Consider the following 16,906-nt stretch of genomic DNA (forward strand, 5'->3'; position numbering starts at 1 on the left):
TGCTAATCAGTGACTAGAAGATAACTACACATAAGCTACATAAATTCATCAACTAACCATTCAGAAACGTCCTGTTGCTTCTACATGTTGTAACTTCTTCTTGAGTCTCTCCATCATTGTCCGACTCCGGTTTGAACATAAAAGGCTAAAAGTTTTTGAAATTTTCAGTGCATGTCTGTGTGAGGTAAAAGGACACAAGCTGTTGAATAGGGTTGGGTATCGGTTGGGTTTTATCCGATACCAGTACCTACTCGGTATTTTTCAAACGGTTCCGGTGCTTAAACGGTTCTTGAAACGGTACTTAACAAAACTAAACTGCACACACTTTATCAAAAAAATAATACCTCTGTGTGTGTGTGTGTGTGTGTGTGTGTGTGTGTGTGTGTGTGTGTGTTTGATTTTCTGAAAAAGATTTTCTGATTTCTGATTAAATGAAAAAATGTGCCCTTTAAAAGGCTACTGATGTAGCCGAAAAATATTAGACTTATGCGAAGAGGAACACTGGCAGCTGAACTTGAACTTTAGTCAGGCATGTCAGAGGTTTTGGGTTCTAATCCGCATTCGTAGTTTATTTTTTTATTTTTTATTTTTTATGATTATGCTCATCAGTGGTTGTATATCAAGCAGGGACACTTTGTGTCCATTATATTTTGTGATTTCACCAGAATGAATAGATAGGTGTTGTCTAGGGCTTAAAGGGATACTCCACTTTAAAATGAAAATTCTGTCATCATATACTCACCCTCATGTTGTTTCAAACCTGTATGAATTTCTTTCTTCTGCTGAACAGAAAGGAAGATATTTAGAATAATATCAGTAACCAGACAGTTTCTGGTCTCATTGACTTCCATAGGCTAGTAGGAAAAAAAAATACTATGGAAGTAAATGAGACCAGAAACTGTCTGGTTACTGATATTATTCTAAATATCTTCCTTTCTGTTCAGCAGAAGAAAGAAATTCATAAAGAATTGAAACAACATGAGGGTGAGTATATGATGACAGAATTTTCATTTTAAAGTGGAGTATCCCTTTAAATCAAACTTCATTCACGCACATATGAAACCCTTGCATACACATAGGCCTACTAAGTAGTCATACATGTATACTGCTGAATGCTCAAACTAATATGAAATGCTCAACATCACATCTAAAGTCGCTCACGCACAAACACGCAAACTCTACACACACGAGACGCGCGGAACTCTCCGCGCATACTCATCTGAGACGCGAGCACACACACACACACACACACACACAAACTCTCCGCGCACATAATCATATAGACGGCGCCTCATAAATAGATCGATCTCCGCAACGAAGCGCGTGTCGGAGTGACATTGCGGTGGGCGCGAGCCACAAGAGAAAACACTGTATCCGCGCCACTGATCGCAGCGGCAACGAGCACTTTGATCACTTGATTTAAAAAACGCATTTCAGCGCTAGATCGCCTCTTATTTAACAAACGAACTAAATTAATGCTGGCTCTGCTGGTTTACTGGAGATGTTTTATTATTGGATCATTCGTGCCGCGAGATGTTTTATAGGGGGCGGTAAAAAACGTCAGGCACCGAAATCAGGCACCGAAAGTTTCGTTCTTATTCGGTCTGGTTACTACCGTTTACGTCGGAACCGGTTCCCTATTGGAACCGGGTCTCGGTACCCAACCCTACTGTTGAAGCTCCGCCCCCTGTACCAGGAGCAGCAGCTCAATTGCATTTAAAGGGACAGACACAAAAATGGTGCGTTTTTGCTCACCCTCAAAAAGTGACAACTTTAACATGCTATATAAAAATATCTGTGGGGTATTTTGAGCTAAAACTTCACATACTGTACACACTCTGTGGACGTCGAATACTTATTTTACATAATGTGAAAAGGGCATTATACCACCCCTTTAAAGCTGGTGATTCCCCGGAGGTTCGAGATTTAGCTGTTCCCTTTCAGTCAGTCACTAAGAGTTACGTCAGTGACTGACGAATAGGGGTTTCGCTTAGAAGACGAGTTCTTACAAAACGAGCCAATGGCAAGACAATGGCATGGGTCTGCGGAATTTGCATAGCACAACTCCACCCCACCTCGTAGGTATATAAGGAGCTGCGCATGCAATCTCACATTATGTTTCTGCTTCAGAGCCGAGTGTACTTCACTTCTCTCCACTGCATATGGTCTACGAGTTCTGTGAAATACGAGATGAGCGACTCTTCAGCGGTGTTGGTATTACAGCGCGCTACAGCGAGATCACATTCCTGCTGCTGGTCTATGCAGTGATCTGCCAACAGTTTTTCCCTGGTCGCTTCAGCAGTCTTTTTGTGTGTCTCGCCCGTGTATATCTGGGTGTGGTAGACAGATTAATTCTGCTAATGGGCACGAACGCTGCCTGGTGTGTTTGGACTTGAATCACTCTCAGGCAGCATTCGTGGATGCGTCATGTTCTCATTGAGGGAACATGACCATCGCAATGTTGCGATTGAGACTCGATGACCTTTGTAGAGGTAGTGTCCCCTCGGCCACACCCCAATCTATTACCTCCATGATAGGGGACACTTTGGCCGGTGGCCAGGGTCATTTGAGGGTGACGGTGTGGAACAACCTGAATCCTCCTCGGGCCACACCCCTCTCTAGCACATTGCAACCCATGAGGTTTCCGGATGAGGTCGCTGGCCAGTCTTGTGGCAGGCCCAGCGTTTCATTCGGCTCCCCGGCAGATGACATCATGTCTATTGCCGCATCAAAAGGTGGGCTTGAGTCATCTGGAGATGAAGACTCGGCTGTGCTACCTCCTTTGAGGGTGCCAGCATTGCCCGAGTCTGATCAAGAATTGACTGCCATGCTTTCCTGGGCAGCCGCGAGCATCGGGCTTGTGTGCCATGTCCTGAGCGCTCAAGGCTTAATGATTGGTTTTTGGGGGTGGCGCCTGCTGACACCCGTCAGCACCCACCCCCAATTCCTTTCTTCCCGGAAGTGCATGAAGAGGTCATGAGATTGTGGAAGTCTCCTTTGACTTCTCTCGACCACTCAGTGGCCTCCTCCGCCTTCTCTGCCCTCGATGAGGCTGCGGCCAAAGGGTACACTGGGGTCCCCCCGGTGAAACGTTCTGTGGCGATGCAACTGTGTCCCCAGAGCGCCTTCATCTGGCGTGGCGACCCTAAGCACCCCTCCGAAGCCTGTAGGTTTTCGTCCACACTCGTAGCTAAAGCCTGTAGAGCTGCGGGGCAGGCTGCCTCCTCTTTGCATGCTATGGCCATCCTGCAAGTATATCAGGCACGGGCACTCAGAGACATGCATGAGGGCAGGGCTGATCCAGGGCTCATGCAAGAGCTGCGTACCACCACTGACCTCACTCTATGAGTGAGGAAGGTGACGGTGCGCTCCCTGGGTCAGGTGATGTCCACATGTGTGGTCCAGGAACGCCATCTGTGGCTCAACCTGGCTGATATGCGGGAGGCTGAGCGAACATGTTTCCTCAACTCTCCCATATCCCAGACTGGTCTCTTCGGCAGCGCAGTCGAGGACTTTGCCCAACAGTTCTCGGCCGCCCAGAAGCAGACTGAGGCCATCAAACATATTCTGCCCCGGCGGCCAGCTGCTGCCTCCACCTGAGGCTCCCGTCCCTCCCGCCCCGTGGAGGTGGTCGCAGGAAGGCGCCCCAGCCCGCATCTGCCCCACAGCCTGCCAAACACCAGGCAAAGCGGCGCCCCTGATACGGGCTGCTCAGAGATAGACCGCTGTTCTTTCAAGGAGGTGGTTGTAGGGCTACTCCTTCCCCCGGAGGAGGGCCGGGGGAGAATCTTTTGTTCATTTTCGAATGCGTTCATCCATTGGATTGGTTTGCAGTGATCGACCTGAAGGACACGTACTTTCCTGTCTCCATTCTTTTCTCCATTCTCCATTCAGGTTTGCGAGCACAGTGACTTGGTGCTCCGGCACCTCACCCGTCTGGGCCTTCAGGTCAACTGGGAAAAGAGCAAACTCTCCCCCATGCAGAGGATCTCTTTTCTCGGTATGGAAGTCGACTCGTCGCCATGTACGCGCAACTTACGAGTGAGCGCGCGCAGTCACTGCTGAATTGCCTGAGTCAATTCGAGGGCAAGAGTGCGGTTCCACTGAAGTTATTTCAGAGGCTCCTGGGGCATATGGCATCCACAGCGGCAGTCACGCCGCTCAGACTGCTTCATATGAGACCGCTTCAGCACTGGCTTCGCAATCGATTCCCGAGATGGGCATGGCAAAAGGGCACGCTCCGGAGTGCATGCCAGTGGCAGCCTTTCGTGTCAGGCTAGGTGCCTCCGTGTGCATGGTTCCCCCGTTGGGCAACCCCTACATGGGTATTTCCATGGTAAGTCTCTTTGAGCATGTGTCTTTCCCTTGGCAAGACCACCTTGCCACCCCTGGGGTTGAAACTTCCACCCTGCGGGCTGGATACCTCAGTGTTTTCTATATGCATCCCGTTCGCGGGTCATATGTGTATTCTGTAAGACCTCCCTGTGGGCAGGCAGTGTGTTGCATATTTCCACGGGGATATGCTTCCCAGTGTACCTTGGTATTCCTGCGTTAAGCCTTGCCCTTCGTCAGTGCTAGTCTCATGGCAGCGAGCTCTGACTTGCACAGGGCATTGGAAGACAGCCACTGTGGCGTGATTAAATAGGGGCCTCCATTCGTCAGTCACTGATGTAACTCATAGTGACTGATTGAAAGGGAACGTCTCGGTTACGTATGTAACCCTCGTTCACTGGAACAGCCGGGCATTCAGTCTCGGCTCCTCAGCAGGTAACATAATGCGAGATTGCACGCGCAGCTCCTTATATACCCACGACGTGGAGCGGAGTTGTGCTATGCAAATTCCTCAGACCCATGGCATTGCCTTGCCATTGGCTCGTTTTGTAAGAACTCGAAGGTGATAGGCTTCTAAGCGAAACCCCCATTCATCAGTCACTGTTCCCTCCTTCAGGGAACGAGGGTTACATACGTAACCAAGATGTTTCATGTCAACCTTTCTCGCTCATTGTGACAACTAACCACTCCCACGTTTTTTTGAGTTTAAAATAAAATACTGCATGCGAATAGATCCAGCCTTTATTTCTCATCTGCACTTCAACCAGCCATGACACCTTTACCCCCGGTATCACAGACAAGGATACTTAATTTAATTAATCAATCAACAATACTATTGATCAGCATTACCAAACGTGGACGTTTTACACTAGAAACAAACACTGATGTACTATTTTATTTAATACTGTGAAGCTGCTTTGATACAATCTGTATTGTGAAAAGCGCTATATAAATAAAGTTGACTTGACTTGACTTGACAAGGCTTAAGGCTAGTCCCAGACTAAAATGCCAGTTTGAGCTGTCTTAACTGAAAGCAACTTGCACTGATATATCTTAAAATATGTCAGTGCCATTGTTTTGTCTCAAGATGCACACCAGTAATGTTTTTTTTTTTTTTTTTTCTAAGGCACATTTATAAAAGCAATTTAAATGTCCTAATTGAACTAAAGTCTAATCCTGGCTTAATCTTAGGCCTATTTGTGAAACCAGGCCATAGTCATTTAGCTTTAGAGTTATTTCACCATACAAATTAAAAAAAAATGTAACATGAAATTTAATGCTGACATTAAATATCGACAATATTTTAGAAAGGCTGCATTACCAATACCAGACTTGCTTGCTATCAGTTAACATGAACTTATAGACTGCACATCCCTAGCTGCAAGAAGTGAAAGTTGAGCAAGTTATTACAATGTGATGAAAGATTAAGAAGACCATTGTGTTTTTATTCTTTGGTATAACATACAAAGATGAATCATTCGCTAATGAAAGGTGTAATAATAAAGTAAATGGGGTCAATTTGTCAACTGTGGAAAGGAGCTTTCTATACCCAGAGCATAATGGTTTTGTCTAAAATTATATAGTAGTAGGATATTGGTCAGTTGCTTGAACATTATGTTAAGACTGTGTCTTTAAGAACTAGTACAAACAACAAGCAGTTAGTTAGGGGTAATCAGTCTTACTTTAGGGGATCAAAATAAGTGAGTTTTGAACATAGTTTTAAATTCAGAAATAGTATTAACATAACAGAGTGATCGGGGGAGAGAGTTCCTTAGTTTGGGTGCAACAACACTGAATGATCTGCCCCCCACTGAAGCTAGGCGATGCCAAGGGACAACGAGAAGGCTCACAGGTCAAATTGGTAGGAATTTTGCTAGTGAGTGACCAGTAAAAATAATCTCAGTTTTGTCCATGTTACGTTTTAGAAAATCTGAATGAAGCCAATCTTTTATTTCATGCTCACAAGCAGAGATTTTGTCCATTGTGACAGATAGAGCAGGTGTACAGATGGTATATAATTGGATGTCATCAGCGTAAAAAATTGTAATTAAAACTGTGACGGTGGAAGATCTGACCAAGAGGTATTATGTAAATTATGAATAATAATGGTCCGAGAACGGATCCCTGGGGGACACCTTGCTTCAGGGTGACAGTAGGTGAGCGAAAATCTTGTACTGAAATGTAGAATTGTCTGTCAGAGAGATAGGAAGAGAACCAAGAAAGAGCAGCACCAGAAATACCCACATCCGAAAGGCGAGAAATTAGTAGATCATGGAAGACAGTATCAAAGGCAGAGCCGAGGTCGAGCAGCAGGAGTATAGACAGAGAACCAGAGTCACCAGAAAGAAGCAGATCATTCAGTACCTTGACAAGTGCAGTTTCAGTGCTATGAAGGGGGCGAAACCCAGATTGAAAGGGATCAAAGAGATTATTTTCGACCAGAAAAGACTGAAGCTAGGAGGCAACAGTACTTTCCAGTAATTTTGCTATGAAGGGTAGATTTGAAATAGGACGATAATTAGATAAAACTGAGGGATCAAGGTTGGGTTTCTTGAGAACAAGGTTAACAGAAGCAGTTTTGAGTGGCAGAGGTAATGAAGCAGAGGTAAGAGACGCATTGATGACGTGAGAGATAGGTGCAGAGATAAGTGAATGGCAGAGTTTCAGAAGAGGAGTAGGAGCAGGGTCAAGACGACAAGATGAAGGGTTGGATTTCAAAATAAACTCAGACACAGAAGATGGAGTAGTCAGAGAAAAGAAAGTCAGGGACTGACCAGATTAATTCGGCAAATATCTAATATTTGTAGCATCATTAGAGAAGCACTGGTGGACGGCATCTGTCTTTTCTAGCAGGTATTTCAGGAATGAACAGTTTATTTTTTTATTGTGTTAAATAATGCTTTTGGCCTGTTGCTTGATTTGTTAATTGTGGCAGATACTAAACTAGAACGAGCCGAGTTCAGGGCCGATTTGTAATTTCTGACATGTTCAATAAAAGCTAAATAGTGGACAGTCAGTTTGCATAAGAGAGTCAGCCTTCAATACCATGTATTCAAATGTATTGGTGTCGTGAAAGTCAAGTTGCTTGAGTCGGAGGTTATCACAATGGATGAAAGCGAGACCACCCCCTTTACCATGCATTCGAGGTCTAGACAGATACTTATATCCATCTGGTGTAAGTAGATTTAACTGCAGAAAATCTTCAAGAACTTGCCAAGTTTCAGTGAGAAGAAAAATGTCAAGCTTATTGTCAGCGATCATTTCATTGAGATAAGGGGCTTTGCCCGAGATTGATTGACAGTTCAAAAGTGCAAAGTGATGATGCAAGACATTCAAATTAGAGGTATGTTGCTGATCGCTATCAATGAGATAGATCAGAAAGCACTGAATAGTGTGACTGGCAGGCAATTGTCTAGGTATGGACGACAGTCTGTAGTTGGTCCAGATGCATGGAAGAGCATCAGGCTTAGAGCAAAAGGTACTCTTGAGTGCACGCTGCGAGCGGTGTATGTATCGTGGGCGACGGAGAATCTCTTGTCTCTGACAGTATTCATACGTCATCGGATCAAGACGCAGGCGGCAGTTCAAGGCCCTTAGTTGTGATGGTAAATATCCAATATCCATTACAGATGCAAGACAAAAAAATGAGGCAAAAGAAAAAAGAAGAAAGATTTTTTTTTTGCCCAAAGCATGTTGATACCATCTGAAGAGCCGAGTGTGGTAAAGATGTAACAGGGTAGAGAGCTCGCGGCAGCCCGATGGCAAACTTATAGACAATCCAGTTCAGAGATCACCACTGAAAAATGGAGTAATCCAACCAGGTGCGAAGCAGCTGCACAGCATTCTCGAGGTCAGACTTACAGACAGCAGAGGTAGCTAGTAACAACAGTCCAGTTCAGAGATCAGCAGTGAGAAACGGAGTAATCCACACAGAGTTCCGATAAAAATGATTTGACCAAAAAAAATATGCAGGCAAAACATACAAACAATCCTGGTGCGAAGCGGAAGCACAGACATGCACAGCGTACTCGACCCGGAAACGTTTTTTAGCTATGCTATATGTAATATCTTACATTTATATTTGAATTTCAACTTTGAATTGTTTTCACTACCTAAAAACAAATTCAATTCAAATTCATGAATGTAGAAAGCTTTCACATAATTCTGAATGGAGCACAAATCCTAAAATAAAGATGTTGCTATCCAGTATTAACTCTCAAGTCTGTCACAATAATAGACAGCAAATTATTACAGTCCCTGAACTTCGACCTCCGAGAGTAGGTATTTGAGAAGGTTCCAAGAAACCTGAAGGATGTGAATTAACACCAATGAACCATAAAGAAATAAAAAGAAAGAGAAAGAAAACTTTAAAATCAAGTTGATAACCCCTTCAAAAAAGCTATTTATAAATTTAGCACGATCACTTGTATTTCCATATCACTCAGTGTTGCTGAACCCCTGTAGACACTATAGTCTCCACTTTTACAACCGTTAAGAGGCGTATAAAACTAAGCTCTCAAATAAATTCCTTAATCTTCTATAATGAATTCTCCAGGCTCTTTTGACATGTCACTGACGCAGGAGTGGATTGTCCCCCGAACGTACGTTTTTGATACGTCAGAGCGATGATCAAAAACCACAGCATTCAAATTGACCGAAGCGGCACACATTAAACATATTGCTGACACAGACGCTCAGATTAAAGAGTGAGGTTGCAAGAATTTCCATACTGTATGGTACACGCTGCAGCTCAGTCGAATATGAAAGCGCCGGAGCTGCCGGCAGAATTCATTTAGGTATGTTTGAGTCTCTCAGCTGAAGATTCCCTGAGCTTGAGATTAGAGCAATCCAGAGTCGGACCTGACATTCTTTTTCAAGTGCTTTCAAATCAAGCATGCAGCATTCAGTTCAAGCTACTTAAAGTTTTAGAGTTGAGCATTATAGGCAAGGAATGTATAACCATAAAACTCCCAACTCCATGAGGCTTTAGTGATTAATACACTCTGCTCTAACCTCTATGAATCATTAAAACCCCTTTTATTATTTCTAACATTTATATTTCACATTTGAACAAATGTTAGATCTAAACTGTCCACGTTAGAAGCACAAGCTGGATGTCATTCACAGCTGGACTGTAGAAAGAGAGTGATAATAATGTGTCAGGCTAATGTCTGTGAGACTGCACTGCTACAGGGACAAAGGATTCTCATTAGTCATGCTGTCTATAAGACACTTATCCATCCTCTCTGCAGCTCCTCGCTTATAATGAGAGAATGATTGCATCTTTCTATGCAACTGGAAAAACGGTTTTTCGGTATTACGCAAACAATTTAGCTTTCCGGTTAGAGAAACACAAGATTAAAGCATTGTCAAATAAGCCACACTTCAAGAGTTTGCTAAAAATGCAAATGACAATGCAGGATTTTTAATTCTTGAGCACTCGACTCCTAAACGGTCGGGAAAAACAGGGTTCCAAATAACAGCCGGTCCACGCCACCTCTTCTTCAAACTGCTGGGGTGTGTGTGAGAGTGTGTTCAGCTAATTCTGCTGCTTTCGTACTGGCAACTCAAGAGCACCATCTTCAGGCCAAGTGAATATTGGTCAATTCAGTGTTAGAGGGGGAACAAATTCAAGAGTAAAACAGAAATTGTGGGGTACCCAGAGGTGTAAAGAAGAGTAGCCTACCTGAAAACCATACTTGAGAGTAAAAGTACAGATACCTTACAGCGAAAATGACTTCATCACAAGTTACAAGTCACCAATTCCAATACAGCTTGAGTAAAAGTCTTAAGGTGATGATACACAGGGCAACTTTTTGAGCAATGTTGCACTCGACGTCATCGGCCTCAACACCAACTGCAGGCACGTCCTCATCTCGTATATGAAACACCTGCGATTCAGAAACTACCAGCTAATGCACTTGTGTTGGAGTAAATTAGCTTTATTGACAAGTTTGGGTGAGTAAGAGCAATAATGCACAAGATATAATACCTTCAATGCCCTGTAGATGGAGATACTTCGTCTTTTCTAGCAGAAATGAACTGCCTCAGAAAAAGCTAGACCATGCATTACTCATCACAAATGTTTCGGAGTAAAGAGTAGGCCTACATATACTTATTCAAAAATGTAGTCAAGTAGAGTAAAAGTTGCTAATATCTTTTACACTCAGTCAAAAAGATACTAAAGTACAGTAACTGATTACATTTACTCCAGTACTGTGGGAGTACCTAACACCATTCTAACAAATTAAAATATTGACAGCAGTCCACACATAATTTGGCTAAAATCAGGCCGAACACTTACACTGATGGATAAAAGTGAGTGACATTATTTAAGTATTTATAACAACAGGAACTTCGACATGTCATGGGAAGAACCAACTTCCTCAAAACAATGTTTTTAGGGTTTAGGCTACATGTGTACACAATTCATATCGTAAATATGAATCATGAAATAAACTTGATTCTTGCAAGTCTGCCATTTTGTTAAATACATTGCTACTTTTTTTCACTAATAAAGGTTAGCTGGTAAACCCTAAATGAGCCACCTGTTTGTTAGGTCAGCAGTTGGATTGTGAAGTTAGAGAACACAAGCGTAAATTAAAATATTAATGCAAACACAATCAGTTAATTTTAGTCACTTTTAGTCAATTCTAAAGATTTTATTTAGTTTAGTTTTTACACAACTTTATACAAATGCTTCACGGATGGCCATTTGAGAAACACTGATCTAATCCAATAAATAATACATGTTGCACGTAAGGATATAATTACTAATAGGAGGAAACTATACACTATTATAGTGTAAAATATACTATAAATATGAAATTACTCACTGAAAAGCATTTAGATGCATGCCAATCATGTCTTTATAAAATTAGGCCTTACTGATAAAATGAAAATCATATGCAAATCTGACTTCATATTTATTCTGCTATAGCTTTTTTTATGTTCAGGATACGTATTAGGTTTCTAGTTTCTAATGCACTGATCTGGTTGTAGGCAAGCAATAAAAACCCAACTGCTTTCTTTTATTAAATATATATTTATTTATATTTCATATATTACAATGAAAAATACTTCATCCTATCTCATTTTAAACATCCTCGCCAGGAAGAAAAGCTCTGCTGACTCCTTCCTGCTTGCTCTTGGCTTTACGGTTCTTACATCTTGAAACATAGAGGAAAGTCTCTGCTGGAGCTTATGGGCCAGAGCTCCATCCCAGTATTTACAAATCAAAGAGCCCCCGGGACGCAAAACCTTGTCAGCTAAGTCCAGCGCTGATAGACACATGGTGACCAGTCTTTCATGATCCAGTTCCCTGAGCCCACTGGCATTGGGGGCCATGTCACTGAGGATGACATCTGCTCGAGCTTCAGGGAGGAGCCTCTCCAGCGCCACGTGAGTTAAAGGAGCAGTGATGTCGTGATTGGACAGAAACTGAGCTCCATCCAAAGGGGCGATGCGTAATATGTCTATTCCTACTACGCTTCCTTTTGGAAGATCTGCACCTGGAATGAACAAAGGGATGGTGTTTAGGCTATATCAGCTTTGAAAAAAGAATGTAATAAACATTTAATGGCCTGTTCACACCAAGAACGATAGCTATACAGATAACAATAACTATATTTGAAGAGTTCAGATGCAAAAGCCTCTAAGTGCCATCTGAAATATTCTTGTAGAATGATCATTTTTATCAAGCTCGTATATTTAAGTTCAGTAATTTCACTTAAATGGCAATGGAAATTACCTATTACTTGTCATTTAAGGGAAATTACTGACGATTTTTTTGACGATTAAAACGATTTTTAGAACCTTATTTTTACCCATATTTATACACTACTGTCCAAACCTTTGGACTAGGTGAGGCATTTTTTTTAATTAAATATTATTTGAAATGATATATCAAAATACAGTAACAACAGTAATATTGAGAAATATTATAACTGTTTTCTATTTTAATATATTTTAAAACAATTTATTCCTGTGATCAAAGCTGTATTTTCAGCATCATTGCTCCAGTCTTCAGTGTCACATGATCCTTCAGAAATCATTCTAATATTCTGATTTATTATCAATATTTGAAACAGTTGTGCTGCATAATATTTGTTATAACATGTGCTGTGATACTTTTTTCAGGATTCTTAGTTGAATAAAAAGTAAAAAAAGAACAGCATTTATATAAAATAAAAATATTTTGTAACAATATACACTACCATTCAATTCCTTTTTTGAAAGAAATTAATACTTTTATTCAGCAAGGATGTGGTAAATTGATCAAAAGTAAAGACTAATTAGAAAAGATTTCTATTTTGAATAAATGCTGTTCTTTTTAACGTTTTATTCATCAATAAATCATGGAAAAAATATCACAGGTTCCAAAAAAAATATTAAGCAGCACAACTGTTTCCGACATTGATCATAACTGAGTATCAAATCAGCATATTATTATGATTTCTGAAGGATCACGTGACACTGAAGACTGGAGTAATGGCTGATGAAAATTCAGCTTTGAATCTTTTTAAATTGTAATATTATTTCACAATATTAGTTTTTTTTTCTGTATTTTTTAACAAATAAATGCAGTCTTGATGAGCATAAGAGATTAAAAATAGTAATGTTTTCAAACTTTTGACCTGTGCTAACATTCTGATTTGATGCTCAAGAATCATCTAGTTATTATCAATGTTGAAAGCAGTTGTGCTGCTTAATATTTTTGTTGGGACCATTCAGGATTTAAGCTAATTTATTTGAAATATATTTTTTTGTAAAAAAAAAAAAAAAAGGTAAAAACTTTTTACTGATTAATTCATTTCAATTCAATTCAGCAACTCACTTACTTTCTGCTGTTGAATTGACTCTCTGGACGGCAACTTGACTCCACGCACCAGGCGCAGCACCACAATCTATGACGCTTAAACCAGGTTTCAGAAGTCTGTATTTGTCATCTATCTCGATCAGTTTAAAGGCGCTTCTACAGCGGTAATTCTGCAGGTGAGCAGCTTTAACGAAAGGGTCATTTAGCTGCCGCACCAGCCATCTCTGATCAGCAGCACTTCTCCCCTTCATGTGCAGAGGCGTCTTCTTTAGCGAGACCGCTGACACGTGAATGCACGACCTTTGTATACATTTCCACATCATTTACAAAGAAGTGACCTGTAGAGGAAATGAATGAAGAAGTACATGAAAACAAGAAGACACATGTGCGTCTGGTGTCCGCATGATGTCAAAGATGCGCGAACATTGCGCAGAACTTTTCAAATCATTGAGTTATACATTATTGTGCTTTATTTGTCTTCAGGATAACGTGTTAATCATTTAGATTGAATGCATTAACCTATATATCAGATACTCTCACAGTTTTAGATGGCCATCCTTGAATTTATTTCTGTCTAATATGTTTTTCAGTCGAGAATATTTGACTGTTGCACACTACGATGTCCGATTCGTGAAGGACTCGTTCTTTTGAGTCGGATCTTTTCAATGAACTTCATGTGACGGAAATAATAGCCTTTACTAGTCGCATAGCAGAAATGTTACTAAATAATATATTTTGCAAAAACATAAAAAAAACGATTAATTGATTTTTGGTTTACATGTTTTTAAGTTCGTTTAGTTCTGTTCGAAAGAACCGATTCACAGAAACGAGTCGGATTTCCGACCGAGAATATTTCACTGTTGCACTCTCGATTACATTAGGTAGGCGGAGTTTATATATTTTGCAGATCTGGAAATCATCTGTTGAAAAACCTGAATGTGGACGTCAGTCACTATGATGACCAAATTCACTGTTGTCAATCTGAAGCCTCCATGTGATCGCGAGCAACACGCGGGAAACAAGCTCGACCGACTCATTGAACTCTAGTAATCACGCATCTGTCTTATATGTTATTATTTTTTATGTTACATTTTTTTGTCTATACTGATTTCGTTGGACAAAGTAAGCAAATTATTTGGGTAGAATCAACTTAAGAAACTGCACTGTACTGATTTATATTAAGTTAATCATTTAACGTTACCCTATAAGTTGCCATTTGTCGCTTGTTGTTTAACGTCATAGACTCTTAAGAAAAGCTAATCATCTTTTGAATGTTGCAGTGCTAGTGTAAATAAAAGTAAAAACTTGATCTGTACAATGAAATATATTATTTAAAATACAAATCCTCTATATTGCAGGAAGTAATATAATATTATGATGATATAGCCCATATATAAAGACATTGTATTACAGCACGTTGTATTATGTGTACAGGGTGATGATGCTGAGCTCTAAACTGCTGACCCTGGTGCTGGTGGTGCAGCCCGGCCGGGTGTTACTGGGCTTGAAGAAGAGAGGCTTTGGAGCGGGCAAATGGAATGGGTTTGGAGGGAAAGTCCAGACAGGAGAGACCATAGAGCAGGCTGCCCGACGGTGAGGCCAACACACAGTCACTGATGTGTTCTTCTGCAGCAATGCCACACACAACAGTTCAGTGTCCTTCATACGCTATTGTGGATTTTGTTAACATTTTTAATTAGAATTTAATTTTTGTTTTCATTCTAATTTAGTTTGAGTATAGTGTTTGTGTCGTTTTTATTAGGTGTTTTTATTCGTTTTTTTAATGTCTATATAGTTATTTATTACAAAATTTAGTCCTTAAGTTTAAACTAAACACAAATGAGAATTGTTGCTTTGGTAACTAGCTGAAATAAAATAAATTTGAGTTTTTATATTTAATTTTATTTAATGTTTATTTTATTTCAAGTAATGAAAATTATTTTTACTTTATTTTTTTATAATTTGTTAACAATAATAACACCGGTTAATATAACGTGAACAGATTTCTGAAATGGGACCCGTGGACATTTCTTAGTTCAGTGGTTAAAATATTAAGATCGAATTTTTGTTTTTTAATTGTTGTGGGTTCCATAATACTGTTATTATAATCAGTGTTGGGGAAAGTGACTTTTAAAAGTAATGTGTTATAATATTGCTTTACTCCCTAAAAAAGTAACTAATTGCATTACTTGGTTACTTTTTATGGAAAGGAACGTGTTACATTACTTTTGCGTTACTTTTTCTCACCTGGGCTGAGCTAATGAAAAAAAAAAAATATATATATTTTAATAAGACCAAAACGCAGGAGAAGAAAGTTAACACTCTAACATCAGCAATAAAAACAAACGAAAAAGAAACACAAATGTGATGTTTATCTAAAATCATATTTGCTTACAAAAAAGGTTTAATTGGGTCATCGAAGGTTAGCGGCAAAAACATTGGTTAATAAAGTGAGAATAAATGCATAAAGTAAACATTTTTGCAGTGTATTTGTTATAAAGTTAGACATTTCCAGGAACTGGACACCAAAAATGGTCACACATTAATATAATTGCGTTACAGTTCCAACACTGAGTAATAGCAGTGTTTTTCAGGTGTAAAAGCATTAAGAATGGTCATCTTTCTGGTACCAAGAGACTGAAAGTGAAACATACTTTAGAAAAGCCATACTTTTCCCTCCAGTGTCTGTTTTTTTCACTTCCTTGAAGCTACACATCAAAGTTAAACAGTTTGAACCTTGTAACGCTGCGAATGATTGATATTATTTACTTCTCTGTTGAACTTAACAATGCTGTCCGCGATTGGTCATGTTCAATCTTCCCCGCTTTTATTGGTTTCCAGCTGAAACAAAATGCCATTTAATTTGACAGGGAGCTGCTAGAGGAAAGTGGCCTCACTGTTGACACCCTTCTCAAGATTGGAAATATCAAATTTGAGTTTATTGGGGAAACAGAACTGCTCGATGTCCACATTTTCAGAGCTGACGCCTATAAAGGAGAGCCAACCGAATCAGACGGTAATACAGCTCCACATCTTTTTATGATCCAGTTTGTGAGACATGCTGAGACAGAAGGTCTAATAACGTGTCACTGAAGTGGTTTGTTTTGTCTTTCAGAGATGAGGCCACAGTGGTTTGACACAGACAAAATACCTTTCAGCCAGATGTGGGCAGATGATGTCCAGTGGTTCCCAATGATGCTTCAGAAAAAGAAGTTCTTGGGATATTTTAAATTCCACGGTCATGATGTGATAGTGGAGCATAAACTGGAGGAGGTGGACGACGTTTGATTGGGGTTTTAATACCATTGATGGACATTGTCATTGTATCAGTGGAAATGATCCGGCAAAATCTGATGTTCACACTACTGAGTACATGACTCCATGGAGCACGACATGCATAAGAAAATAACGTTATCCATTAGTTTGATGTTTGATTTATATTTTGGTTGAGTCCTCAAATGAATCATGATCTGTATTCTGATTTTTTTGTTTTTACCTGTTTCTTTGTTCCTTATTCTTACAACTGATTTTCCATCAGTAGTGTACATAAAGTTCTTTCATATCCAACTACCTGTCCTCTAAAAAACAAGTTTAATCAGAAGAAAACAGAAGTTTAACTTCATTAAATATTCTGACGTACATCTTTGTGCATTCTTCAATGATTTCAAATTATATATGATAAATATATCTATAAATAAACAAATATATATATTTTTAGGCATACTTTCATATCTAGAAAAAAAACTGGCTGCATAA

At 40.1% G+C, this 16,906-nt stretch overlaps 2 protein-coding genes across 5 annotated transcripts; one reads left to right on the plus strand and one right to left on the minus strand.

Annotated features, from left to right (window-relative positions):
• Nucleotides 1-11,382: 11,382 nt before the first annotated feature.
• On the minus strand, nucleotides 11,383-13,470 carry mrm2 (mitochondrial rRNA methyltransferase 2; the record flags this gene model as incomplete). Its single annotated transcript, XM_081358436.1, has 2 exons — nucleotides 11,383-11,843; nucleotides 13,173-13,470. 2 exons carry the CDS (start codon nucleotides 13,468-13,470, stop codon nucleotides 11,419-11,421), a joined length of 723 nt encoding a protein of 240 aa, XP_081214562.1. The 3' UTR covers nucleotides 11,383-11,418.
• nudt1 (nudix (nucleoside diphosphate linked moiety X)-type motif 1) lies at nucleotides 13,165-16,797 on the plus strand. Of its 4 annotated transcripts, none has more exons than XM_081358575.1 (4): nucleotides 13,165-13,326; nucleotides 14,585-14,743; nucleotides 16,021-16,166; nucleotides 16,266-16,790. In XM_081358575.1, exons 2-4 carry the CDS (start codon nucleotides 14,589-14,591, stop codon nucleotides 16,436-16,438), a joined length of 474 nt encoding a protein of 157 aa, XP_081214701.1. In that variant the 5' UTR covers nucleotides 13,165-13,326; nucleotides 14,585-14,588; the 3' UTR covers nucleotides 16,439-16,790. The 4 variants fall into 4 exon arrangements, with proteins under 4 accessions (XP_081214701.1, XP_081214699.1, XP_081214698.1 ...); XM_081358573.1 differs by lacking the exon at nucleotides 13,165-13,326 and adding an exon at nucleotides 13,547-14,196; XM_081358572.1 differs by lacking the exon at nucleotides 13,165-13,326 and adding an exon at nucleotides 14,145-14,272.
• Nucleotides 16,798-16,906: the final 109 nt, after the last annotated feature.

This window comes from Scardinius erythrophthalmus (genome assembly GCF_964197995.2).
Source record: "Scardinius erythrophthalmus genome assembly, chromosome: 1".
In the NCBI taxonomy this organism is placed as follows: Eukaryota; Metazoa; Chordata; class Actinopteri; order Cypriniformes; family Leuciscidae; genus Scardinius; species Scardinius erythrophthalmus.